Below are 27,065 nucleotides of genomic sequence, written 5' to 3'. Positions count from 1 at the left end.
ATCTTCAGAGAATTCTCAAATGCAGAACCCTTTAGTATCCCTCTCTTCTTGGGGACATGGTAGTAGTGTTGGTACCAAGAGTACTTGTTGACTTGATACTTAGCAATTAAAGAAAACCCTTTGCTGATATCTCACATACCACTTTGAAAGCCAAGGATAGTGACCTCTAACTCTACCATTTTTGCCAGTTATGCAATTCTGAATTCTGTATGAAATTCCCTTAGTGATGAAATATTGTTCTTATTTTTGCATATTTTGATATGGCTTCACATGTAAAAATACTTTGTCTGAATCACAGTGGGTACCAAGGCAACTAAAATGTTTTTAGGAATTATCTGTGCTAAAATATCATTGTTTCCCCATTCTCCAGCTTTATTATTTTAATGGTACTTATGACAATTGCAAATGCCTTATTCATATCTTTAGATATTTAAGTCTCCCCAACTAGATTGTTAGATTTTTGAAGGCTTGTTCTCTACCTTATGTCTATCTCCTAAATCAACATACTTAATAAACTTTTGAAAATGAATATCTTTAAGAAAAATATAATAAATATATAAATATATTGAAAATCATGCATTTATAAAAAGTGTCATATATTGCAAAGGAGCAAAAGTTCTCAGGGATAGAATATGTATTTAAAGTTGAGATGAAATCCTTAACTCTAAAGATCCTAAAACCTAAAATAAATAAATAAATAAATAAAAACCTTTAAACTCTAATGAATCTTTTATTATCAGAGTGATCTAGAAAGAAGTCATTATCAGTCTCTTGGCATTGCATGCATTTCTTTTTATTCTTCAGAAGAATAAAAGCAAGATGGACTTTCTTGAGAAAAAACTATGAGAAAATGAAGTATTTAGTCTTTTCAAAAAACATCTTCAAAACAGATCAAGGTGTGTTTTTTATTTTTTTCCTTTCTCTCATTATCCTCTTTGTCAATGGAATAGAAAAGTCTTATTTGATGAATCCCAGAGCTCTTCAAAGGGGACCTGACAGTATGGAATTTGAGTGAGAGAGATCAAGTTTTCTAAGTATATTTTGTAAATGGAAGAACAAAATGAAATGCTAATCTGTGCTCCATTCTGATAGGCTGCCTCACCTATAGGCAGATTCCACTTCTGCTTCCTACAGGGAATATTGACTGTCACTAGGAAGGCTTGGGAAAGGTGAGGAAAGACAAAATCTTGGGATCCCACTTACTTCCTGCAGCCATTAGATACTGCCACTGTCAACCAATCTCAAAATACTTTGAAGCCTATAACTTTTTGATAAAATACTACTAGTAGTAACACTACTAGTAGTAGTAGTAGTAGTAGTAGTAGTAAAAACATTATTGGTACTTAATAAAATGTGGCTTGCATGTTATTCTCCACAGTGTATGCTAGCCTTTGTACCAGTTCTGAATGACTAGGTAACATTCTGCTAGGCACAGTTAATGTTCTTTGCAAGACGGCCAATATATGGTTTTAGCAAAGAGCTGGGGATTCTTAGAGGAAGCACCTTTCCAAATATTTGACTCTTGGTTTAATCAGCAGTCTGTGGAGAGAGTGACATGCCATTTGTCTTCCTTTCAGCAGCATTGACAGCATTCAGGCAGACCCTTGTCAGGGTGCTCTGGGGAGGAGAGACAGCATCAGAATGGCCAAGTGTCAGCTTTTAGACATTCCAGATGCAAAAATGCAAGTCTCATGGTAGCATGTAATCCCAGTGTAATGTTCTATGCCGTTTATTTTTATTGAGCCTTCTGATTTGAAATCCAAAATAGCAGAAAGTTATATGGTTGAACAAATGCTGTCAACAATATGCAATCATTTGGGTTTCTTGATCTTTGAGAGAAGAAATTTGTCATAGCTGTATCTGTTTTGTTTCTATTTTCAATTTTCAAGGATTTGAGAATAAAACACTAACATAAAGACATGTGGTCAGAGTCAATAATGAAAGGCAAAACATTTTTTAAGTAACATTAGAGAAATATTGCTCTTCAACAACACAGTTTTAAATGTGTTGCTTTATGAATATTTGAAGTTCTAATGAGACCCAATTGCCACATCCTTTTTCAAAAGTCTGATATTGAAAAAGGAAGGGATGAAGAAGTTATTCTTTTTGTAGTCCTGTAATTCGATAATGTCATAGTTAAAAAAGTTAATGCTTAGCCAAACTTCCAGAAGGCCCTAGGTTACAGGATTTAGTAGCTGAGATCCTCTTTGTAAATCAAAGACAGGTGCAAATGATGACTGCCACCTGCTAATGTGTAATCTCTAAGTATTTCTAGAACTTTTTGTCTCTGTGCAAACCAAATAGTTATAATGGGGAAAGAGGACAGAACAGTCCAGAATTTTATTTAAGGGTTTCCTGAAATTGCACAAGAAAAAATGGGCTTATCCTCAGAATAACAGAAATGGGTCAGAAAGAGAAAACACAGGCTCACTTCTCCAGGAAACTTTGACTTATGCACCAATAGACCATATGTAGTTTGTGTAGGCAGCTGCCTTCCAGGCTGCAGAAGCTCTAGAACATTCATCTTTTCCTCCCCAAACATACATACTAAGCCAGTGCCACACATGATACCCATCATCCCTCACAGATTCCTTTAGCATGGAACAGAGAAAGACTCCTGTGTGAGTTTGAATCCTGACTCTAGCATCTATGAGTTGACTTGAGGGTAATAAGAAATTGAACCTCTCAAAACCTGACATTCTTCATTTGTAGAAGGAGGGAAATAATTATATCCACTGCGTGTGATGGTGGAGACTACATAAGATAATTTCTTAGTATACTTTGTAACACACAATAAGAACTCTAAATCTAAGCTGCTCTTACTGTATTGTTTAATATTGTTATTAAACAGCTAGAAAAAGGAATTAAATAGCAAATACCCCTGGGGGGATACACATCAATGTCACTGGTAAAGGGAGGACCTTCGGTTTCTAAAGTGTGAGAAAATTTAAAGAGGGGTATAAGGGTGGACCAGAGGAAACAGACCTTTCTGTTCTTTCTCATGCCTCATTATTTTGCTTAAAAGTGATTTCTTAACACAGACTCCAATTAGAATTTGTATTATCCTTTTTACACTTTATCTTTAAAATTATGTCCTTTCTTATGTTTGACTCATTTCCCCATTAGTCTAGGGCAATGTCTGTGATACAATAGGCCTCCAGAAATATTTGTTGAATGACTGATTTTAACTTTCAGAAATAAAAAACCCAGTTTCTACTTCTGTTTAGTAGAAAAGCTAATGGACCCCATTAGGTGCTTACCCAAATGATTTTTAAAGCATTGGTTAAAGCAGATGGTTAAGTTTAAGGTGAGATTTCCCCATGTTTAAGGAACTGTATGGATAAAAGAAAGTTCTATACAATTCTTGAATGTTCTTGCTTTTTAGGTGGTGTGGTGCCCAGTTTATTTCCATTCCAGCCTTACTTGTTAGCTAGTTAGATCGTTTAAAGATTCTTTCAGAAAAACAACTCAAATTTCTAGCCTCTTGAAAAGCATTAGAATGGTTGAACAAGTTTATAATTCTACTAAAGTTCCATGGAGAAAAATCATTGAGAGCCTAAAATATAATCTATGTTTGTCCAGTCATTTGATCACAGAGTCTCTTTCTTATATTCATCCTACCTTTAGTGAAGTGCTGCAGTGTTTCTTTTTCCTGTGTCTACAGCTTATTTGCAGCTGCATATTTTTATGTGATTGCTTACACTGTGCAAATGTAAATTACTTTTCATTACACTCATAGAAAGTAATGATCTTTTAAAAAATTCATGCAGAATTGTAGCCCCCCTAATCTTGGTAAATGTACTAGAGATGTTTATTCTTATTTTGATGTTGAAAATATAATAGATGGTGTGATACGGCCAGCTTGATTAATTCATTTTGTATGCACTATGATATAATAGTTATTTCACCCATATGTAGTCTCCAATTACCTCCTCGATTCCTAGTAACAGCCACAACCCCATCTTTCATTTTTATTACCTACCAGTTAATTGCACTAATAGGTTTTACTTTTCTTTTCTGCATGATTTTCATTAGAAAAACTGACAAGTGTTAACTCTTGCTACTTTTTAGTTAGTAAGCACTGCAAGAGTTTTAGTCAGGGGTGAGCAAGAGAAGTAAGATTTTTAAACTTTAAAACATGTAAATGTGCTTCCTGGCCTCAAAATTTTAGTTGATTACTTCTAACTTTTACTTTTTTAGAAAAGAAGAGGCTTATTTGGGACCAATAAATTCTGCCAGGTAAGGATTATTGGTAGCTAGAACTTTGTGATAGGTCTTTGTTTTTGTTTTTCCTTTGAAAAGCTTTAGTGTTATTTCCTAATAAATCATAATTCTCTCAATCTGTAGACAAGTTTTTTGTGCAGTATGAACTAACAAGCTAATTTAATGTGACTATTTAACAAGCATTTGTTCATTTAAAACATATATTTTAAATATTTTAATGAAGAGTGTTGAAAGCAGTCATTTTTCACAATTAAATGTCTGTGAAGGGCTGGAGCTGGAGCTCAGTAGCAGAGCACTTGTCTAGCATGTGTGAGGCATTGGGTTTGATCCTTAACATCACATAACAATAAACAAATAAAAGCATTCTGTCCATACATAACTACAAAAAAAAATAAAAATATAAAAAATAAATTTAAAAAGTCTATGAAATGCCAGTTGAATCTATAAAATACGAGTTTGTCAGGTAATTGCAATTCCTCCAGTGATTTACCTGAATACATATGAAATCATCATGTTTTGGACACATAGTTTGGCTCTGTTAAATTGGCTAATTTGAATTTACAACATTTTAAGAATTATGAGAATACTTTTTATTCATCCTGAATGCTTTATTCATTCTGAAATTTGGTACTTGAATAAAACAATTACCGTTGATTTATATATTTATATCTACATATGTATATGCAGATATAAAATATATTTTTTATTTGTATATAATTATGTTTACAAAGAACTAACATCAATCACACTAACGGAAAAATTAAATATAAGTGAATACCATAGTTGTTATTTTCATTTAACTTTTACTACATTGTGGAAACACTGAAAACAAATATTTGGAATTTTACAACTTTCTTTTTAAAGAATTTGAAAACCTTTTATAGATCCTACTGAAATGCCCCAGATATTTGTTGTTATTGCATCAGATGACCAATATTCAAAACATCAACTTGACAGGGTCTGTTTATGTTTCAAATTGCAAAGTGGAACCTTCTTTTTTGTAACATTTAACATCTCTTAATTTAATCATGTCCCCAAAAATATTTCAACAAAAATTATAATTACAGAATTCTATGAGAATTATAAAAGAGATTTAGATGAGGGGAAAGTGGGTCTTTTCCCAAAATTCCTATAAGGAAATAGAGAATCAAGTGGGAAATAGTGAATATTATTTAAGGGGATAATCTTTTGATATGATTAGTGACAAGTTATTCGAAAGATGGGAAGACAGCAAGTTATTGACAGGTAAGTAGGAAGGGATAAAAGGGCTGTGTTTAGTTGATTTTGTGAAAAAAAAATTAGGATTATGTATATATACATAAGTAAAGCTAATCAATTCTGGCTAGTATCTTGAAAGAACGCCCTTAGTTTGCTTTGCAGGAAACAGATGGCTGGGAACTTGCTTGCTCTTGTATGTGCAGTGCTCAGCCTCAGCTCATCTTTCAGGACCCAGAACACTCAACCTTGGGAACAGGAAGGGGTATTTTCAGATTCCCGTGGTGCCAATATGGGATTTGGGCAGAATAAAGTTTTGTCAGAAGTTACTTAAAAATATATGTAGGAAGCTAAAAATCTGAAAAAATGTAAAGGAAAATGTATATTCAAGGATTGAAGCCCTCAATAGTTATCTTACTTTACTAAAAGATTAAAGCTAGATTTTTCTAGATTTGTCTTTTATCTCTTTTTCTATATTGTGTTAATGAAAACAACTAGCATATGTGTATTTATTTTAAGTAGTGAAAGTTTTGATTGTAAATGTTAATTTTCAATATATTTTTGAAATGAGTAGTAGGAAATAATTAAAACTATGATTTTATGAATATTCTTGTTTATATTTTTAAAATATATTTTAATTTGAGTTTTAAATAAAATATTAGTATTGAATGTGACAGAAATAATGAAAGCAGTATGGAGAAAATTGGTATTTGGGAAATACTCATATGCTTTTTTCCCATATATTTCACAAATCACCAGATGGGAAGTATTTTTTAGAACCTAGGAACAGAAAATATCTTAATAAAATATTTTGTCTTTTAACTGCAAAACTTTGGGATTTTTTTAAAATTCTGTCAAGTTTAGCCTGTTTTATTTTTAACCTTCTTCAAACTGATTTGCCATCTCTATTAATTAATTGTGCTCAGAAAATACAGTTTTATGTTTTGGGAATGGAATGGTCTTGAATGTATGAACTAGTGAACAAAGTGAGAAAGTAAACTAAGGTTTTATTTCTGACTTTTTGAGATTTTCTTTACCCCATAGAGTTTTATTATTATTATTCTCATTAAACAAAATGTAAAGACTGGGGCTGTAGCTCAGTGGTACAGTGCTTGCTTAGCATGTGTGATCTTGGTTTGATCCCCAGCATAAATAAAAAATTAATCAGTTATAACCTTGAACAAAGTAAATCCCTGGATTTTTCTGGATATATTTTGTATTGGGTAGTTAAACATAATACTCTTCACATTTTTTTTTAACTTTCTAAGTTATCATACATATTGATTTGGCGGGGAGGGTATGTGAATAGTTTTATGAACTTTGATATGTTTAGATTGTGTAACCATAACTACAGTTAGGATATTAAAACAATTCTACAACTTGAGAAAACTACCACTATATCTGTTCTCTATAATGAGAATACATTATCTTGTCATTTTTCTTAAGCTTGTAGCCAAAGATAGGGTAATATACTCTTCAGTAACCCCTCAATTCACCCTCTTTTCCACTGGATTTAAATTTTTCTAGGTGCTAATTTTATACTTTGATCATTTATAATCATGATCAGGGATAGTATTCATTTCTCCTTTCTTATCAAATATCATCAGCTAATCCAATTCTAAACTCTAACCTCAGGAGATTTCCTAGCTGATGGCGTCAGTTGATCCTTCCTTGTTCATGTTACATCTGTTTATGAGTAATGCTTTGTTCATCCGGCACATTGTTTTTTGAACTGCCAGTTGTCTGATGTTAATGCTGGAGATTATTATCTGGAATACCCAAGAGAATCACTGCTAGGTCTCTTTTTATAAATTCTGCAGATAGAGGTGTTTCTTCTTCTGAGTGTTGTGATGGCTGTGTGCCACTCTTTTGCTGTGACCAAGTACTTTCATCATTGTATATTTCTCTGAATATGTATGATACATGCAAGCCAAAAGGGGGAAAATCACAGGCGTTAAATCAAAACTTTACTTGACCAATATTTAAACAGGGTTGCATATTAACCAGTGTTATAGTACATTTGAGTGTACAATTGTGACATGCATTTCCAGTAGAATGAATTTCAATCTATAGGATACGTAAGTTAATACATTATTTTAAGATAAAGATTAACATTTTCTGTGCTGTAATAAGAGCCTGCTATTTATGATTTTATCATAAATTAAAAATAAGAACTTGAATGTGTCCGTAATAATCATTACTGAGGTCACTTGAAACCATTGTAAGTATTACCAGTTCTACAGGGAAAACATTAACAACTTAATTTTAACTCTGACTTTTGGATCTTAAGTTTCTGTTTTACGATTCTTTTAAGGATGTACAAGGTTCTTTTGTAGGTATTAGATTTCTTGGAATGTGGTGATTCTCTTGTGGTCTCTTCTTGTGTTGCAGTTTCAAAAAAGGTGGGTTTTTTGGCATTTGTTTTTGTTCTTAATTCTTGGAGTTAAGAACATTACTATTTAGTAAGAATCTTTATTATCTCTGTCTGGGAATTAAAATCTTTAGGAATACTAAAGATACTTTTATTTGCACACTGTTGTCTATCCTTCGAAGATAAAATTTGACTAATTTTTATCATTTGCTTTTCAGATGGATCCTGTGCAAAAAGCAGTCATTAACCACACATTTGGAGTATCCATTCCCCCAAAGAAGAAACAAGTTATTTCTTGTAATGTCTGTCAGCTTCGCTTTAACTCAGATGTGAGTATCATCTTTTCATTGTCCCCTGTGTTTTGTCAAGCTGAAAGTCTAATCGGTCTTAATCTTGTACATTTCTTCATATTTGCACACTCTCTAGTAGCCCTTCCTATTGCTAGCCTACTCATTTTCGTGTGCCAGATTTCTAAGGGATTTGGGTTCAATGTTTTAAACTTGACAATAGAAGAAATGATTGATATCAGAAATTAAGAATTTCTCTATGTAATCAGTCTCACTTATACCTTTTACATTTAATCTCACCAATCATATTGTCAAAAATAGTCAAATAGCAAAAAATAGAAAAAAATTAAAAAGAAATGAATGCTGAAGAAAACCATTGTTATTACTTTCAATCTGAAGTGTCACATTTCATGTGTGTGCAAAATCTTGTTAAATACCTCAGAGAATAATTTACTATGCAATTCAGATTTTTCTAGAACAGGGAAATACAGGAAAAGCTTCATAATTTGTCTCATCTGGCCAGCATAATCTTCCTGCTAAAAGAGAAGGAGTGACAAAAATCAATCTTTTTAATAAAAGTAGATTTTTAAAATGTGTAAATAAAGTAATAGGAAAGCAAAACAAATAATAGTAAAATATTTTTAATATCAAATTATTAGGTAAAGCCAATTACCAATATAAATCAGAATCTGAAGGCTGCATATCATTTCTGGTAATTCCTGGGTTACTCAACCCCAGAAGCCATTTTACAAAGAGCATGCTACAGGATTAATGTTTTTCAGAAATTCTAAAATTATAAATATCTTTTTTCACATATACTATTAAATAATATTTTTCTAATTTTATATAATAAACATAATAAAATGATTGTCCTTAGGAAAAAGGAGTTGTTTGTCATGATTTAAAAATTATATGTAATACAATCAAAAATTCCATGAAATTTTTTGGTACCTGATAAAATTTTATCTTCAAGAATTTAATATAGGGTTGGGTGTGGTGGCACATGCCTATAATCCCAGTGACTTAGGAAGCTGAGGCAGGAGGATCACAAGTTCAAAGCCAGCCTCAGCAACTTAGACCATGAGCAACTCAGTAAGACCCTGTCTGTGAACAAAATACAAAAAAAGGCTGGGGATGTGGCTCAGTGGCAAAGTGCCTCAGAGTTCAATCCCAGGTACCAAAATAATAATAATAATAATATACCTAAATAAACTGAGAAAAATATGGTTTTAATTCATTCAAAGGCGCAATACTGATGATGTCGGTTCTCCCCAAACTATAAACCCATCAGTATCCTGATCAAATCACCAAAGACTTTTTTTTGGTAGAAAATTACACAATTTTTTAAATGTACACAGAAAAGAAAATCACTGGACAACACAAGCATTTTTAAGTACAAATTTTTAAAACTTTCGTTTCCTTATTTCAGTACTTACTGTAAAATCTATAGTCATTGAGACTATAAAATTGGAGAAAGAATACTAGACACATTGAGCAATGGAGGAGGACAGAGTCTAGAAAACCTTTATGTGCCTATGTGGTCACTTGTCAATAACCTTGCATAAGTACTTCAGAAATAATGCTAGAACAATTAGATATGCACATGCAAATTTTTAAAAAAGAACCTTGACTGCTACCTCATATGAAACATAAGAATTAATTCAAATGGATCATATAAATTTAAAACTAGAATGTCTAGAAGAAATTATAGAACATCTATTTGACCTTTTGTTAGACAAAAATTTCTTAGATAGGAAACAAAAAATATAAACTATAAAAATATTGACATATTGGGTTTCATCAAAATTTTAAAATTCTGTTCTTCGGATGACATTATTAGACTCTTAAGAAAATGAAAAAAAAAACAAGTATAGACTATAAGAAAAGGACTTGTATATGAAACTACTAAGGACTTATATATGAAACACGTAAGTAACATAAATTCAGTAATAAATTATTTGAACCATCATTTAACAAAGAAGAAATATGAAAGACAAGCACATAAAAATTCTCAACATGATCAACCATATATTATACTTATTACAGAAATGCAGATTAAAACCACAATCAAATATCATTTTACCTATTATTAGAAGAATTAAAATTATAATCCCGGTGACACAAGAGGCTAAGGCAGGAGTATCACATGTTCAAAGGCAGCCTCAGCAACTTAGTGAGACCCTGCCTCAAAATAAAAAAGGGCTGGGGATGTGACTCAGTGTTTAAGAGCCTCTGGATTCAATTCATGGTCCTAAAACAAACTAACAAACAAACAAAGAAGCGGGAAATTAAATAAATTGAAGGTACCAAGTGGCTAGGATGAGGAGCAACTAGAACTCTCATACATAATGAGAATACAAAATGGTGTGGCCACTTTGTAAAACAATTTGGCAATTATTTATAAGAAATTTTATGAAATTATGCATGCGTTCCCCATGTGACCCAGCAATCCTGCATTTAGGTATTTATCCAAAATAAATAAAAACAAATATTCCTATATATGTGATGTTTAAAGTAACTTTATTCATGACCATCCAAAACTGAAATCAACCCAACTATCCATCAGCTGATGGAGAAACAAACAGTGTAGCCATACAATGGAATACCACTCAGAAATAAAAATAAAGTACTCATGCATGCTACAACATGGACGAAACCAAGGCAACATGCAAAATGAAAGAAGCTGAACACAAAGACTACACACAGTACAGCTGCACTTGCTTTACTTTCTCAAAAGACAAAACTATGGGAATAGTCAGATCAGCGTTTCACTGAGGCTGAGGGTAAGATTAGGCAATTGTGCACAAAAGGGCATGAGAGAACTCTTGAGTGATGAGTATATCTTATACCTTCAGTGCTATAGTGGTTACATGACTGTCTTTGTTTTTTATTTTTATTTTTTTAATATTTATTTTTTAGTTGTAGTTGGACATAATATCTTTAATTAATTAATTTATTTTTATGTGGTGCTGAGGATCGAACCCAAGGCCTTGCCCGTGCTAGGCGAGCGTTCTACCACTGAGCCACAACCCCAGCCCTGTCTTTGCTTTTTAAAAACCATACAACTGAATATCTTTAAAGGAATTAAAAAAATATATATATATATACATACACACACACACACACATACATACATACATACACACACACACACACACACACACACCTTATTAAACCTGACTAGGAATAATTAATGATATGTGTGCCACAAAATATTTTATGAATAAAAGATTAATTTATGATGGGGATATAACTACTAAATGCAGTAAACCATGCTATTACTAGTAGATTTAAGGCATAATAAAGAACTTTTCCAAGAACAGCCAGAATAATAAATACTGAAATACATCCAAGTATATTTAGCAGTTTTTCACACTTATTGTCCAAATTTCTATAGTTACATAGAAAAATTAAAGCCTCACCTCTATAACTGTATGAATATAAAATTAAAATGTCCCAATACTTAATAGGCCTCTTGAAAATGAATACCCACCTAAAGACATGTTCCATCTCTAACACTAGCCTCTCACTGCAGAAATGCTAGATTTTGAGAAGATCTCACAGTACAATACAAATGGATTTCAAAATAAAATTTTGAAAGTGTTGCAAAGATGTAGAATTTCATGAAGCCCAGGAATATAAAGTTAGAGAATTGTTTGTTATAAAGCCACTAAAAAAATGAGGATTTGCCTGTTAAAATTTGAGTTTTAAAGAAGAAAAATTAACAAAACTGTTGATAGGCTCTTCAAAACAGAAGGTTTTGAGAGTCAAGTCAATAATGGGATCTTGGGGCAATTTTGAATCATTCGAGTTAAAGAAATATATTTTCATGGTTCAAAAAGTGTAATGATTTTAAAAAATACGTTGAAAAATCTTGTTATGTCCCATTCCCAATCTTCCTACCCTCCTTGCCATCATTTCCAGTTTATAACCTCTTTAATATTTTTGCATATCTCTCCAGAGTTTGCTTATGTAACACCAACTAAATGTGAACATATATTTTTATTTCCTTCCTTTTCTACATATCATTTTATTTATGCTTTTCTTTGCTGTGTATTTTTTTACAAAATAAAAATAATAATAATAATAATACCTTGGAGAATTTTCCCTCTCACAATGTAGAGAGCTTCCTTTCTCTTCTTTCACAAATGTGGTAGACAAAGATTTCCACGTCTTAAACCCCGAAACCTAATATGTTACTATACCTGGTGAAGAGGAATAAGAGTGCTAATAAGATGGCCCTAAAACACCACCAACAAAAAATCATCCTGGATAATGTAATGACAAGGCTACTTGAAAATAGAAGAGGTAACTGGAGTAATGCAATGTAAGAAGAACTTGACTGGCCATTGTTAGCTTTAAAAGTATAAAAAGGTTGGCGGGCAGCAGAGGACAAGGTAAGGAATGTTGGCAGCCTCTAGAAGCTGGGGAAGCAAGGAAGTTAATTTGCCCCTAGAATCTCCAGAAGGGAAGGTAGTCCTGCTACCGGCTTGATTTTAGCCCAGTGAGACCTACATCAGACTTCTCACCATCTAAACTGTAAAACAATAAATTTGTATGCTTTAGTTTTATGATAATTTGCTGTGAAAGTAATAGATAACATAGTCTACATATGTATGTATTATAATTTATTTAACTCATCCCTTATACCATCTTTTGGTATTTAATAGGTTTTTATAGTTGATATAGTCAGTAAATGACAGAGCTAGGACAAAAATCTGGGTATCTTGCCTCTGAATCCACAGTTCTTCATATTATGTTGTCTCTCATAACTTTATTTATTTTCTGAGAATTTGACTCCTCCTCTATGACAAGCACTTTGCTAGGCTCCAGAATCCAGCAGCAACTTTTACTGTCAAACAGTAGGAATAAGAATATCTAGAATCTGTCCTTAATCTGCAACCCCCAGAATGTGTTTTGGGTCTCCTATTCTATGTTTTTCTTAGTCCAAGGTTAGTGATATAGAACACTAGATTAAGAGTCCTTGAACATGGACATTAAGTCCTAATTTTGAACTTGGTGAATCACTTCAAAATTATCAGCCTGTTTCTCTTCTCTAATAAGACCTAAAATGAACCTGATCTTTGGGAGGACCACTACAGCTCTATGACAAAAATAATTTCCACAATATCATAGCAGGGTGGAATATGAACACCTATATCTTACAGATGGAACAGCAGCTAAAACAGAAAAAAATGACTACAAATTCTTTTTTTTTTTTCCTCAGTACTGGGGATTGAATCCAGGATTTCTATACCACTGAGGGATTATACCACCAAGCTACATCCTAGCCGTTTTTATTTATTTTTTATTTATCTATTTTAGTTTGTTTGTTTGTTTTGTGACACTGGGGATTAAACCCAGGGTATCATGCATAGTAGGTAAGTGCTCTACCACCAAGTTATAGTCAACACCTTTTTTTTTTCTTTTTGAAACAAAATCTCCTGAAGTTGCCTAGGTTGAATTTGAACTCCTGCCTCATCCTCCCAAGTTGCGGGGATTACAGAGGTATGCAACTGTACCCAGTCAAATTCTATTTTTAATTTTGTACCATGGGTTGAGTGAGGAGAAGTACAAGAATTTTCTTCCTGGATTTCTCTGGGATTAGGTTCAGCTTTGACTTGAGTTTCATTCAATATCAACCACTTTCTCCCTGTGTGCTAATAAAGACGGGGACAATTGTGCACACATAAGCATATGACCACCAGCCTCTCTCTGACTGCTCAAAAAGCTCTGTTGATAATAAAGAAATAAATTAAACTTCTGAGTCATGTTTAGATTCAGGCAGTAAAGTCACAGAGTCTGGATGGCAAATTCACAAATGTGACATATACATGTTCTCAGTGTTTAGTAATTGTGCTACTATCTGCATAACTAAGCTCTGAAACTGAGCATTTTTTATTTGGGGGAGAGTTTATTATTTTATAATTACCCTATTTACATTTTAATGTAAGAATTAAGAAGATGCTCATCCTTATTTTCTTTAATAACATTTCTAAATCAGCCTGAGACTGAATTGGCTTCACTCCTTGGTGTAGAAAATATGTTTATTGAAAAATCTGGAAGGCAAATTTGCACAGTAAACAGACTGCATTCTGCAGTTCCCCATTACCCATATAAAACGAACCAGGGAAGGCCTGTGCATTAAAATTCAATGTGACCTAGTTTAAGTGTTCTGTAGCCTGCTTTGTCCAGCTTTTACCATCTCCATCTCGGTAGAACTCCACTGTTGGAAAGCAAAAGGCCACAGCTTTATTTACACAATACAGTGTTATGTAAATGAGCAGGCATTAATCACAAACATTTCCCAAATGAACCTTTACAAATTAACACCATTAACTTTGCCAAGGGGCAAGCTTTGCAGTCCAGGAATAATATTCTTTCCAACTGATCCCAGACTTTTGCCCAAATGTATGCAGACCCCAATCTCTGTTTTCTTTTTAACCACCTTTTTCCCTCCAACATGGTAGAAGCTTAGTGAAGTTGTGCTTAGCCTGAATGCCTCCTTATTCTCCAATGAATGGATACATTACAACTGTAGTATGGTCATAAATTGATAAGCCTAAATCTGAATTTTTGCCTTTTACCTGGAAGTGTCATTTCCAGAGTTAACTTGCCAGGAAAATGAGCTAACATACACCATAAAATTTTTTTTTGGAAGCCTGGAATGTAGCTCACTGGTAGAGTTTGCTAATACATGTGAGGCCTCGAGTTCAATCCACAGTACCTTAAAAAAAAAAAAAAAAAAAAAAAGCTAACATTTCTTTCTTTTTCGCTAAGTGGAAAGTTGGCAGATAGGAACTAATTTACATATTAATTTCAATTCCTTGGAAATAGTAGCAGAAGGATGATATGAATTTAAACAGATTCTTACATAAGAGCAGAGCAACTTGATTTTCTTATATATATTTTTAAAAACTTAGTTTGATAACAATATTATTACTTTTTATGACAGCATTATTATTATACTACTATTTCTACTATAACAAAACACAGTTTATTATAAATATCCTTAATCGATAACTGGGTCCTTCATTCTTTATAGGCAAATCAAATGAGAGCATAATGATCTTTTAAATCAAGTTTTATATACTTTAATTCAATATACCTGAAATTTTGGAATTCATCATTAATACCACAATACTGTCCCTAAGTACTGACTCCATAGGCTTTCATTACTCATTTGGAGCTAATTCATTTGATTTTTAAAACTTACAGTATTACTTTTTGAACAGCATCTCAAATTTGAATCACATTATAGTTCACAATTTTTAATTTTATCTTACTTGGTAGTACTTTCTAGGTTTGTGATTTTTGTTGATGTTGTTCTTTGTATTTATTTTGGTTTGGGGTTATCCAATATCTTTACCTCTCATTTCACCCCTCTCTTCTTTTGGCTGTGTTATTTATGCTTTCTCATATCCCAAGACAAAGAGATGATCTCATGCCCTTTCATTGAATTCCATTAGGATGATTAAGTACAAATGGGCAGGAAGTTGAAGGTTTGCTTATAAGTTAAAATAGTAGGGGGACCAAGTATTTGTCGTTTGTGTGAATATTTCTGTAGGTGACTTTCTTTATTGTAAATTTCTCTGAAATTTCAGAAAATGTAGTCATTCAATATCACCCTCAGTTCCCATGACTACATTAGTGTACAGTTTGTATTTCTGCAGTGCCACCTACTCTGGATTTGTGTCTTTGTCATCTTTCCAGCTTTCATTTAGATAAAAGCATATTATAAAGTTATATTCTCCTGGATCTTTCTCTCATTCTTTTGAGTTTTTATCCTGTTCCCACTTCCTGATTTCTTTTAGCAGCTAAAATAATACAGTGCATAAACCAGCTGCCCCCATGAACCATCTGTCATTTCAGAGGCCCTAGTGCTGTCTCTGCTCTAGAGGCCCTGGCCTCATCCTGCAGAGACCTAGGCAGTCATGAGATTAGAGAGAAAGCTACAACTTTGAGTCCCACACTCACTCCCTTTCCACTTCATGTTGGCGGGTCCTCCACCTCCTCTGGCCAACAAAGCTAACTCCACCTCTCCACCAGCTGCCATGAGGCAGCAAGTCCCTGCAGCAGCTGTGGTTGTCTGAGAAGTCAGAGCGGCCAGGACACAGAAAGCCAGTTAGCCACTGCCTTTGAAGATGTCCCTTGCAGCAAAAGCAAAAGAGACCCTAGCCACAAGGCATTTGTTTGGGCTTTCTGAAGGATCAAGCTGTTTAATAATAATAATAATTATGATGATGATGATGATGATGTAACATTCTTCTATGGGTTTCTGCCAATTTGCTATTGACTTCTTTGGCTGCTTTTAACTCTTATCAGTGTTTCTCTTCCTTTGTGTTCTCTAAACCTCCTTCCTTTGTTCTCAGTCTTCTTCCTCTCCTCTTCTTTTTCCCTTCTTCCTCTTTCTCTGTAGAAAAATAGAACAAATATACTTTTTTTCCCTGTCTTTCTTGAACATTTTTAGTATCTTTATTAAGCAATTCTTTAGCTTAATAGCTGGATTCATTGCTTTAAATTCAGAAATACTTCACCTGAAATGACCTTTAGAAGATACAAAAAAAAAAAAAAAATACTGAGTCTTTCATTTGGAACTCTAACCAGTGTAGAATTTAAAAAAATAAATTTATCTTATACTTCCAGAATTTTCAGTCACTAATAACAGGGAAAACTTTTTAAGTTTTTTTTTAATATTTACTTTTTAGTTATAGGTGGACACGTATATATACTATTTAACTAGTACATAATATAGTTTAACTTTATTTTATTTCTAAGTGGTGCTGAGGATTGAACCCAGTGCCTCAACACATGGTAGGCAAGCGCTCCACCTCTGAGCCACAACCCCAACCCTAACAGGGAAAATTTTTAAACATTCAATTCCCAATATTTGACCCTCCACCAAGACCACTGTCACATATTTCCAACAAACATCTACACGTGTGTTAAAGCTATGGATTAATGGCTACCTCTCTCACATATATGTATACAACCACTGCCACTCACCCATTCACATCTGCTCTATTTCTCTTGAAAGCTCTTGAGGGTAGAAACTAACTCCTTTATAGTTCTATTTATATAAATATATATAAATTATATATAGTAGGTCCTTTATATCCATGGGTTCTACCTCCACGGATTCAACCAACCACAGTTCAAAAATATTTGGGGAAAAAAATGCATCTGTAGGGAATATTTATATCCTTTTCTTATTGTTATTTTCTAAACAACACAGTATGACACTATTTATACAGCATTTGCATTGTATTACGCATTATCAATACTTCAGACATTATTTAAAGAGTATAGGAGGATATACATAGGTTATATGTGAATACTCTGTCATCTTATGTAAGAAAATTCGGCATCCACAGATTTTGATATCCAAGGGAGGTCCTGGAACCGATCTCTGACAGATACTGAGGGACGACTAGATGTATAATTATGTATAAGTTATATATTTGTGTATTCAAGGGTGCTATTTTCCCTATGCTAATATAGCCTCCTATTTAGAAACAAAATAAGCCATGGAAGTTGGTCCTCGCTGAAAAGTAAGTTATGATGAGGGGATTGGAGAAGTCACACTTAAATGGAACTCTGCAGCAGATGATTAAATAAAGAGATACCACAGCGATAATATTCTTATCGTTGGGCTAGGAACTGAAAAGCTGGTTTTAAAGTTTATATCTGCTGTTAAGCAGTACAAATTATTAGATAAATGAATAATATTGTGAGTTTGAAAAACCAACTGATTCTGTCAAGAGAAAAAGGTACAGTACTAAAAATAGAAGGAATCAATAGCATCAAATGGAAAATCTAGAAAATGATAACCAGCTTTTGTCAAACATTTTACATTTTTCCCATAAATAAGACTATTTATATTGATTCTTAGGTTTGGAGGGTAGTGAAGCAGATAGGAGGTAATTAAAAGCATAAATCTCCAGAGCTTGGGAAGGTAATTCTCTGTTTTTCAGCCAGAGCTGACAAAATGATGAACATTTTTTGCTTCAACATGACAAAAATATAGCGTGATTGCATGGAGCAGGGACATATTGTGCTAAAAGTTTTGCTCAATAGCTGCTCTTTAACAAAGCTCCTAAACTTTATTCAATTTTTTTAAGCATATAGTAGTTATTAGTTTTTTTTTAAATCTAATTTTTACAGTAGTACTATAATATGAAGACATCACAATATTTCTCAGCATTGCCTTAATTTAAATAGATATTTGGATAATTTAGAACTGTTTCAAAATTCATCATTAAAAAAAAGAGACTAGGTTTAAAATAAAGATTTTTTAAAGTAAGCATTATGTCTTAAAAAACTCATCAGAGCCTGTATTTAAGTAATGGGGAAATTATGCATCAGATATAATTCAATATTTTTCTGTTTATTCTTTAAACATATAGATGCCTCACATAGCATGTAACTTTAGTTCTTTATATGTATTAAATAATATACAAAGTTGGATGATTAGCCTAATACATGTTGTGAAGAACATAAATATGAATTATACGATGAAAATATCAATACCCACCCTACCCCTCAGCAGGATACATTCTGAACAGAAAACCATTAACTATCTACAATTTACTGTCACTAATACAAGCTTTGGTACATTTCCATTAGGTAATTGGTTTGCTGAACAAATGTTAATAACACCTTTTAAAAATAAATATTATGGGTGTTCTTTTCTTCCTGTGTAAAATCCTGTGTTAGAAATGACCCTTTTAGTGAAAACTAAAAAAAAAAAAAAAAAAAAAAAAAAAAGGCATTTTCAAGTCATTTTGTTGAATTTTTTCTATCTGAAAGTTTTCTTGTCACTTGGGAGAAGACTACTTAAGGTTCCTGTATTTTGCATCTTCATTCTTCACTTAGTTAAGATTGATTACAAAATCCCTAACAAGAATACAATGTTTCACTTGATTTTTTTGTGTGTGTTTAGGATTTCCAGCTACAAATGTATTCAACATATAATTAACAACAGAATTTCTAGGCTGAACACCTGCAGGTTTCCAAAATGATTAGTAGTTGGTTTAAAGTTTACATTCAGACTTTATTTAGGACATGTTTGGTTTCCCATAGCTTATCTTTTTATTCTGAATGCTTCAGTGGACAGTCGGTGGAAATTCGCACAACCTTTCCAACAAGAAACAAAATGTATTATTTAATATAAGACAAAAACAAAAAGAAGCTGGATGGAATAAAAAAATAAGCTTATCTATTTCACTGCATTAACTATGTGGCTGACTTAATATATAGCTCAGAATAATCTGTGAAAGAGGTACCTTTTAGCTGCTTTCATCTTTCAAGCAGCTTTTTGAATAAAGTGACGGCACTTTGCTTGGAGAACTTTAAGTATGGTTGGTCTGCAGAAAGAGCAGCTCTCCAGGAAAATCTGATAGGCTGGTGAACCTTATGATGCATGATTTGGGACCTGGGTAGGAGGAGAGGATGGCACATGAGGAAGTATTGCTTTAGCCAATTTCTAAAATTTCAAGACTTTGTTAACAAAATAGTATAACCAATTAATATGAGTTTTTAATGGAAAATAAAGAAGCAGTGAACTTGTTCCTATACAGGAAAGGAACATCAAAATAGTTCCTCCCTCAAATGGAATGTATGAAGAACATACTCATAGACCTGGTTATCTAGCTAGGGAAACAAAATAGTACACTTAGAATCTACTGAATCGAATAGCATTAAGTGTGTCCTACTGTAAATTTAGGAAAGGTGAGAGCATGTGGGCTAGAATAATCATGAGTGGAAAGCTAGCCTTTGATGGATGCCTCCTCTTCTGCCAGCCCCTATACCAGATACTCTCCACATGTATCATCTCCATATATTCAAAAGGGTTCCTGGAGGAGATGAAACTGATAGAGACTTGGGAAGTGGTCAGAGTTTGAGGGAAAGATAAATGAATGATTAAAAAATTCTAGAGTCAAAGCAGATAGGTTTCATCAAGGATCTGGTCCATGGAATCCATGAACCCCGAAAACTGCAAAATTTTCATGTCTATATACCTGAAACCAACTTTACTTACAACAGGTGACTGAATCATCCCTTCTCCTGGGGTGAATGTTCCACAACTTTCTTTGTCAACATGTTACAGAATATGGTCACTTTGAATGACTAGTATTTCATCTTATCTAAACCTAAGGAAGGAAGGAACCAAGCCTTGGCCTGAACATTCTCTCCCTCTTCCTCCACTTTAGTTTTGAGTTCCAGGATGCCTGGAGAGCAAATATAGTGTTCACTAGTTAGAAAACAGGTCTGATTAACTAGGTCTTCCCAGAATACATCTTACTTTTAAGGTAATCTGGGGGGAGGGGGGAGAATATAGCTCAATTCTTAGTAATTTGTAATACCTTCAGATTAAAAAGTATGTTTAGCTCTAAAAAAAATGATGATTTTATTACTTTGGGGGTTTTTTTGTTGTTGTTGTTGTTTTGGATTGTTTTTTTCTTCTTTGTTCCTTGGTGTTAAAGCACATAACAAGTTTAAACATAAATTTCAATTTTAATGAAATTAGCCAAAATCAGTAAAATATTTCAAGTAAAAGCTAAAATTGATATTTATCAAACAAGAAGAGTACACATCACAGTTGACATGTTCATTCTTATATTTAAAATACAAAAATTCCAAGTAGACATGTCAAATGAAGAATCTGAACTATCTCAAGATTTGTTTCTTTATCTTTAACATTACTATTCTATCATGTGTTTATTTCAAATCACCTACTGAAATACCAGAACAGGAGTGGCACAGGGTTTGCAAATATGAATGGCATCTGAACTGATATGGAATGATTCCTATATATTAGGAACTTACTCTTAAAATGAACAGGTGTAGTGAAGTCACTGTGAATTGAAGAGTTCAATTGTGTAACTACAAGTCCTCTATATTAACTTCCATGTAGTTAATTAAAACCATAAATAAACCAGGTGTGATGACACAAGCCTGTATTATACCAGTGGCTCAGGAGGCTGAGACAGGAGGATTGCCAGCCTTAGCAAAAGCAGGGTATTAAGCAACTCAGTGAGACCCTGTCTCTAAATAAAATACAAATTAAAGCTGGGTATGTGGCTCAGTAGTCGAGTGCCCCTGAGTTCAATCCCCAGTAACCGTCCCCCCCCCAAAAAAAAAAACATAAATAAGAAAAATGTGCTAATTGTTTTTGTTTGTCTGCAGTACTGAGGATTGAACAGGGAATGCTCGACCACTGAGCTATACCCCCAGCCCATTTTATTTTTAGACAGGGTCTTGCTAAGTTTCCCCCTCTGGCCTAGAACTAGCTATCTTCCTGCCTTAGCCTCCCAAGTGCTGGGATTACATGTATGCACCACCACCAAAAATGTGCTAATCTTAAATTTACATATATTATTTTTAAAACTCAACTGTAACCAAAGTGTTTGTTTAGAATTTAGACCAAAAAAAATATTTTGTCAGGGAGGAGTGTTATAGTTAAAGCTTCGTCCCAGGGTTTCATAAACTGACTTCCAGACCACTCACGTATCATCGAATCAAGCCTTTATTGAAGCACACTGGTGGCGGCTGACCAGAACATAAAGCTGTTCCCCTGATCAGCCCCGAACAATTGCAAGAGCACTCCTTATAAGCCTGAAAACCGCAAAAGGGATGTTCAGGGGGTCTAGCCAATGCAAGCAAGCCAGGTTACAGAAGCGGGACAGTGCAGTCAAGCGGAGGGAAGCCTAACCAATCACAGTTAGCCCAGTCACCCCTAGTTACAGAAACAATACCCCATTAGGTAGTTCCGTGTTCTTAAAGGTTTCTATAGCAAAAGGAAAAGAACATCTTGCTCCAGTCATGACTCTTCTACTTGGCATGGTTGTTTTACAGAATGAAGTCATAAAACAAAATGGAGTCACATTTGTTCCTACTATCACAGGAGTGCTTTATTACCATAGTTTAGAATTACCAGCATTTAATGAAAATAAAAAGCAGACTGCTTTTTTTTTTGTCAACTTTATTATTTAAATTGTCTACAGATAGTGCAAAACCTTATTTCCTGCATGTAAGGTGAACATTCCCATAGCCCCACCTTCAGTATATCACAAATGATTCATGTTCAATTAATGGGAATTACAGTTCTGCTTTAAATTCATGTTATATTTAGAATGAGCAATTCATACTGAAGAATGTTGATCATCAAATAGTTTCTTTTTTATCTTTGATTATGTCCACCAAATATTCTCTGAAAATCAGCTTTCATTATCAGTTCAGAGATCTGAACTGTGAGCTAAAGATGATAATCTAGTTTTTGCTCTGGAAAGAAGTAACTAACATTTTATGAGAGGCACCTATGGAATCATTCCTTCTATGATGATTGGGGGTTTTTACATCATAAATTTATTGCCTTTTTTCTTATGTCATTTGGGATGAAGAGAAAAGTCTAGATTTACAAAAGGAGTAGGTAGGTTATTTGTTATAGTTTTGTAAATGAAATTGTTTAAGCCAACAAAATGTCTTATACATACTTTTAAAGTAAAAATACCAACAATCTCTTTGTGATTTAATTTACATTGACACAGATGGTCACAAAAGGAGGTATTTATTAATATCTGTAAATGTTGGGGAAATGATAGATGTCTACATTTGTAAAATGCCAGAATAGAATTACTGAGTTCACAGATGGAGATTTAAAAATTAAAAATTTGAATATCTGACATTCTTTTCAAGCTAGCTTTCTAGAGATTTAGACATTGAATAACAGTCTTTTGCATAAATTTCCATTTTTATAAATCCAGTAAATTCTTATTAATTTAGACTACATTAATTAGGGATTTGTGATAATTCAGGTATAGATGAATTTTATTTATTTTTGTTTGGTCCAAATTCTTTCTTCAAAGATAATGCAAATGAGAATTGCAAAGGAGGTGGAAACAGATTTAGAATACCAGCAGAAATGATTTTTCAAGCACACTTCAGCACTTTAAGGGCATTCATTAAAAACACCAGCAGTGATAAAATCTAAAATAATTCTTATACATATTTAACAAATATAATCTCTTGTAGCAAACAGTTATGTACTAACAGCATTTCTTCAAAAATGTTCTACTTTTGAGGGTTTTTTTTTATAATTTCATTGTGTCCATCACCCAAATTTTAGTCTCATTAGTATAAGTTTTCTAAAATTATAAATATTTAGTAACATCTAATACTCTTCTCTCTTTTAAAGAAAATTAATATTTTCATTACTTGGTTAACATCTCTCTGAAAGTCTTTCTGGTCTTTGAACACAAGTAATATCTAGACCCATATTTAAGGCCAAACAACTATTGTTTTGAGGTCTGAGTTATCCAATTAATTTATCCACACTGATCTTACTAGGTGAGTCAAAGATAAATCACTGATTCTGTGTTTTGACCTAAACTGATCTTGATAGACAAATGATCAAACCATTGAATACAAGATTTGTTTTTTCAAAATTGAGCATTCAGTCCGTTGGGAATCTGATCACTTTACACCAAGATTAGTCAAGCAGCCAGAACCTCCAAAATCCTAAAAACCAGTGACCCTCACTTTAGTCCACTACTTCCAGTCATAGCCTTTGTAATCAGTTGGTACATGTGGCTTTTTCTTTTATACTGATGATGACAATGATGATTGTTTTAGCTAGCTCTTTTGCTTCTGTGACCAAAAGACCTGATAGAACCTATTAAGAGGAGGAAGGAACCCAGGACCAAGGCCCTGGGTTCCATCCTCAGCACCACAAAAAAAAAAAAAAAAAAAAAAGGAAAAAGGAGGAAAAGATTTATCTGGGAATTCACAGTTTCAGAGATCTCAGTTCACAAAAGACCAACTCCATTCCTAGGGGCTCAAAGTGAGGCAGAACATCATGGCAGAGAAAAGCAGCTGAGAACATGGCACCAAGAAGCAGAGAGAGGGAGAGACTTCCTTTACCAGGGACAAAATATATCCCCAAGACATGCCTCCAATTACCCACCTCCTCCATCCACACCCAATCTGCCTACAGTTACCACCCACTATCTTTATCAGAAGATTAATGTGCTGATTATATTAAAGACTCTCATAACTCAATCACTTTACCTCTAAACTTTCTTGCATTTTCTTACACATGAGCTTTTGAGCGACACCCAACATCTAACCATAATGATGATGAAGATGATGATGATGATGTGAAAGAGAGAGATCCAAGCAGAAAGTCAGGAACCTGGAGGAGTAGGAGGTTTTCTTTTCATTATTATCACTCTTGTTGTTACCAGAATTTTCACTCTATTAGTCACCAGCATCCTCAAAATTTAAACTATTCCTAACCAGTGTTGCTCATCTCCAGTCCAGTTCCTGCCATTCTCTCCGTTGTTTGCAGTGCTTTAGCCACAATGGCTTGCTTTCACTTCCATGAATCTGCCAAGTCACTTCTGCCCCTCCTGCTTTCAGTCTAGTTCTTACTCCTATACTCCTTCTTTAGGTCTCACCTCAAATGTTTCTTCATTAAAGAAGTTTTTCTGGACTATAGTCTAAAGTTAGTTCCACCCCATTAATAATATCACACTAAACTCCATGGTCTGTATTACAGTTAGTAAATGTGTCTTTATTTACATAACTCTTTGTTTAGTATCTGTTCTCTGAACATGTACGCATGGACACATGCACACACGTACGTACATGATTATTGATTGCATAAGGACAGAAACTGGGTCCATTTTGTTCATTGCTCACTCCCTGCTACCTTAGCACAGTGCATAAACATTTCTTGAATGATCTTAAAGGGGATTTTTAACTGATGGCAACCTAAGGATTGGTTGAGAATTACTAAATCCATATAGTTAAAACTATATCTTACATGACATTAAAGACCATGCCCCCAAACCAGTTTTCACTCCAGATAATCTATTTCTAAGGAAATAGAGATCATCTTTTACCAGGGTGGCTAAAGGTTAAGAGTTCCTGTTTTGGACCCTCTGTGAGGGCTATTTTGACCTGGGCTTGAAACTTACTTTAGGATCATGATGTATCTTTTAGTTTGAAGCCAGGGTCTTCCATTTCTGATTGGGCAATAACTTAACTTTTCAGAGTGTCTGTAAACTTCAACTAATAATGTTTGCTCTGTATGGTTTTGTGAGGCTGAAATGAGATACTGCATGTGAAATGCTTAGCACTGTGCCTGGTACATAGCAAAAAGTAAACGGCAGCTATTTGTCACTATTTTTATTATTGAGTTTAGAGTAATTTTTTGTAACCTGACATTGTGTTTACAGCCTTTCTGGCATTGTGTTCTCTTTATGGCTGTGTATTCTTCTCCTCTTTGAAGTGGTAGGCCAGGTGCTATCATTTTCCTTGGAACAGTATCTATAAATAAGATCTTTATTTCAACAAGCATGGCTACCACTATATTTTTTGTACAGCATTATCAAATATTCTTTTAGAACATGAGAAACTCAGATTATTTTTTAGCTATTTAATGAAGTTGCTTTGAGATTACAGAAAAGTAGTGTAATACTTAAGATGTTGCCATACTTTACAAAGACTGTAGTTCCTCCTTGGTAGCCATATTTTTAAATTAGTTTTACTTTTGAGATTTTCAATTTTTTTGGCCTCTGTGTGTTAATGACTTATCCATCCTACTTTTCTGGTGGCTCTTTTTCTCTATTCTGTGCTGATTTCTCAACCTCATCCTACCTGTTAAGTATAATTACTGTTCTATTCTGCTCCCTGTACGAATTTTAATTCCTCAGGAGCCTCATCTACCTCCAGAGTCTCATCCATAATCTTATCATATGGTTCCCAAAGGTTGTCTCCACCCCAGGCACTTTCCTCAAATACCAGTTGTATTTCCAGTCATCTGCTGAACTGTGCCACTGTGCATCCCATGAGCAACCAGACAGAAAATGCTCAGAATGAATCTTCATTTTCCTCTGCAATATTTCTTCATCAACCCTAACTACATTTTTTTGTTATTTTGTCCCTTTTCCTGCCATTTAGATATGAAACTTTTAAAGTCAACTCTAAATATTTTTTCTTTCTCTACCTTTACTTTAATTCTATTGCCAAGTAAAAAAGACTTTTTTTTCATTCATTTATTCATTCATCCATTCCTATCATCAATATTTATCAATGCCTCCAGTGTTTCAGGCAGTGTGCTAAGTGCAAGAAATGCAATGAAGAGAAAAGAAATCTTATGTGTACAAGCTTTAATGAAGGTTATTGTCTGAGAAGACAAACATTAATCAAATGGTTATATAAATTAATAAATAAAATTTAAATGGTCATAAGTACTATGAAGGGAAGAATCCAAAAAGTTAGGATATGACTAGTAGTCTAGGGGATCACTGAACTAAGGAAAGTCTGAGCTGGGTTCTGAAGGATGAATAGAATTAATTAATAAAAGAGAGAATGGATTGTATTCTAGGCATGTGCAGAAAGACAGCCCTGGACTTACACTGAAGCCATGTTGTTATTCCTCAGAGAACAACAGAGAGGAACCAAACAAAATTAGAATAAAGAGGGAGTAGGGCATAAAGGTCTTGAATGTGAAGATTTTAGATTTTAATCCAAGAACAGTGAAAGGCATGTGGGTTTTGAACCAAGGAATGACATAAACAGATTTGAGTTTTGAGAATACCACTCTGTGGAGAACAGCTGGCACAAGAGCTTTAGGGGCCTTTGCAGGATCACTAAGGAGACCGTTGTAGAGTCCAGGCAATGATGGTGGCATCTTGGACCAAGTGTTGCGGTAGATATAAAGAAATCAGCAACAGATAGAGAACAGTGCTATTGATAGAAAAGGAACACTAGAAGAGGACTAGGTAGTTTGGGTAGTAAAACAGACACACATGATCTCATGAGTTTGGCATGGAACTTATGTTCAGGTGCTTTAGATATCCAAGTGGATATGTGTCTGTAAAACTTCATTATTATGAATTTGGAGCTCAGAAGAGAGATTGGTGAAGAAATGATTGTGTAAGTTGTAATGTGGGTGAGATTGA

At 33.8% G+C, this 27,065-nt stretch overlaps 1 protein-coding gene across 11 annotated transcripts in view; it reads left to right on the top strand.

Moving 5' to 3' along the window:
- Znf385b (zinc finger protein 385B) overlaps positions 1–27,065 on the top strand; it is a 295,618-nt gene that overhangs the window by 221,266 nt on the left and 47,287 nt on the right. For 6 of the 11 annotated variants that reach the window (XM_048808103.1, XM_048808102.1, XM_048808106.1 and 3 more), the window contains 2 exons: positions 4,201–4,239; positions 8,029–8,139. In XM_048808103.1, the coding sequence (XP_048664060.1) occupies positions 4,201–4,239; positions 8,029–8,139 (150 nt within the window). Of the gene's footprint in view, positions 1–4,200; positions 4,240–7,689; positions 7,842–8,028; positions 8,140–27,065 lie in introns of those variants that run through there. The other 5 variants (XM_048808104.1, XM_048808109.1, XM_015481115.2 and 2 more) reach the window with 2 other exon arrangements.

The sequence above is a fragment of the Marmota marmota genome, unplaced genomic scaffold, assembly GCF_001458135.2.
Source record: "Marmota marmota marmota unplaced genomic scaffold, marMar, whole genome shotgun sequence".
Lineage (NCBI taxonomy): Eukaryota > Metazoa > Chordata > Mammalia > Rodentia > Sciuridae > Marmota > Marmota marmota.
The sequence above is the reverse complement of the archived record's forward strand: the minus strand, read 5'-3'. Positions and strand labels throughout refer to the sequence as shown.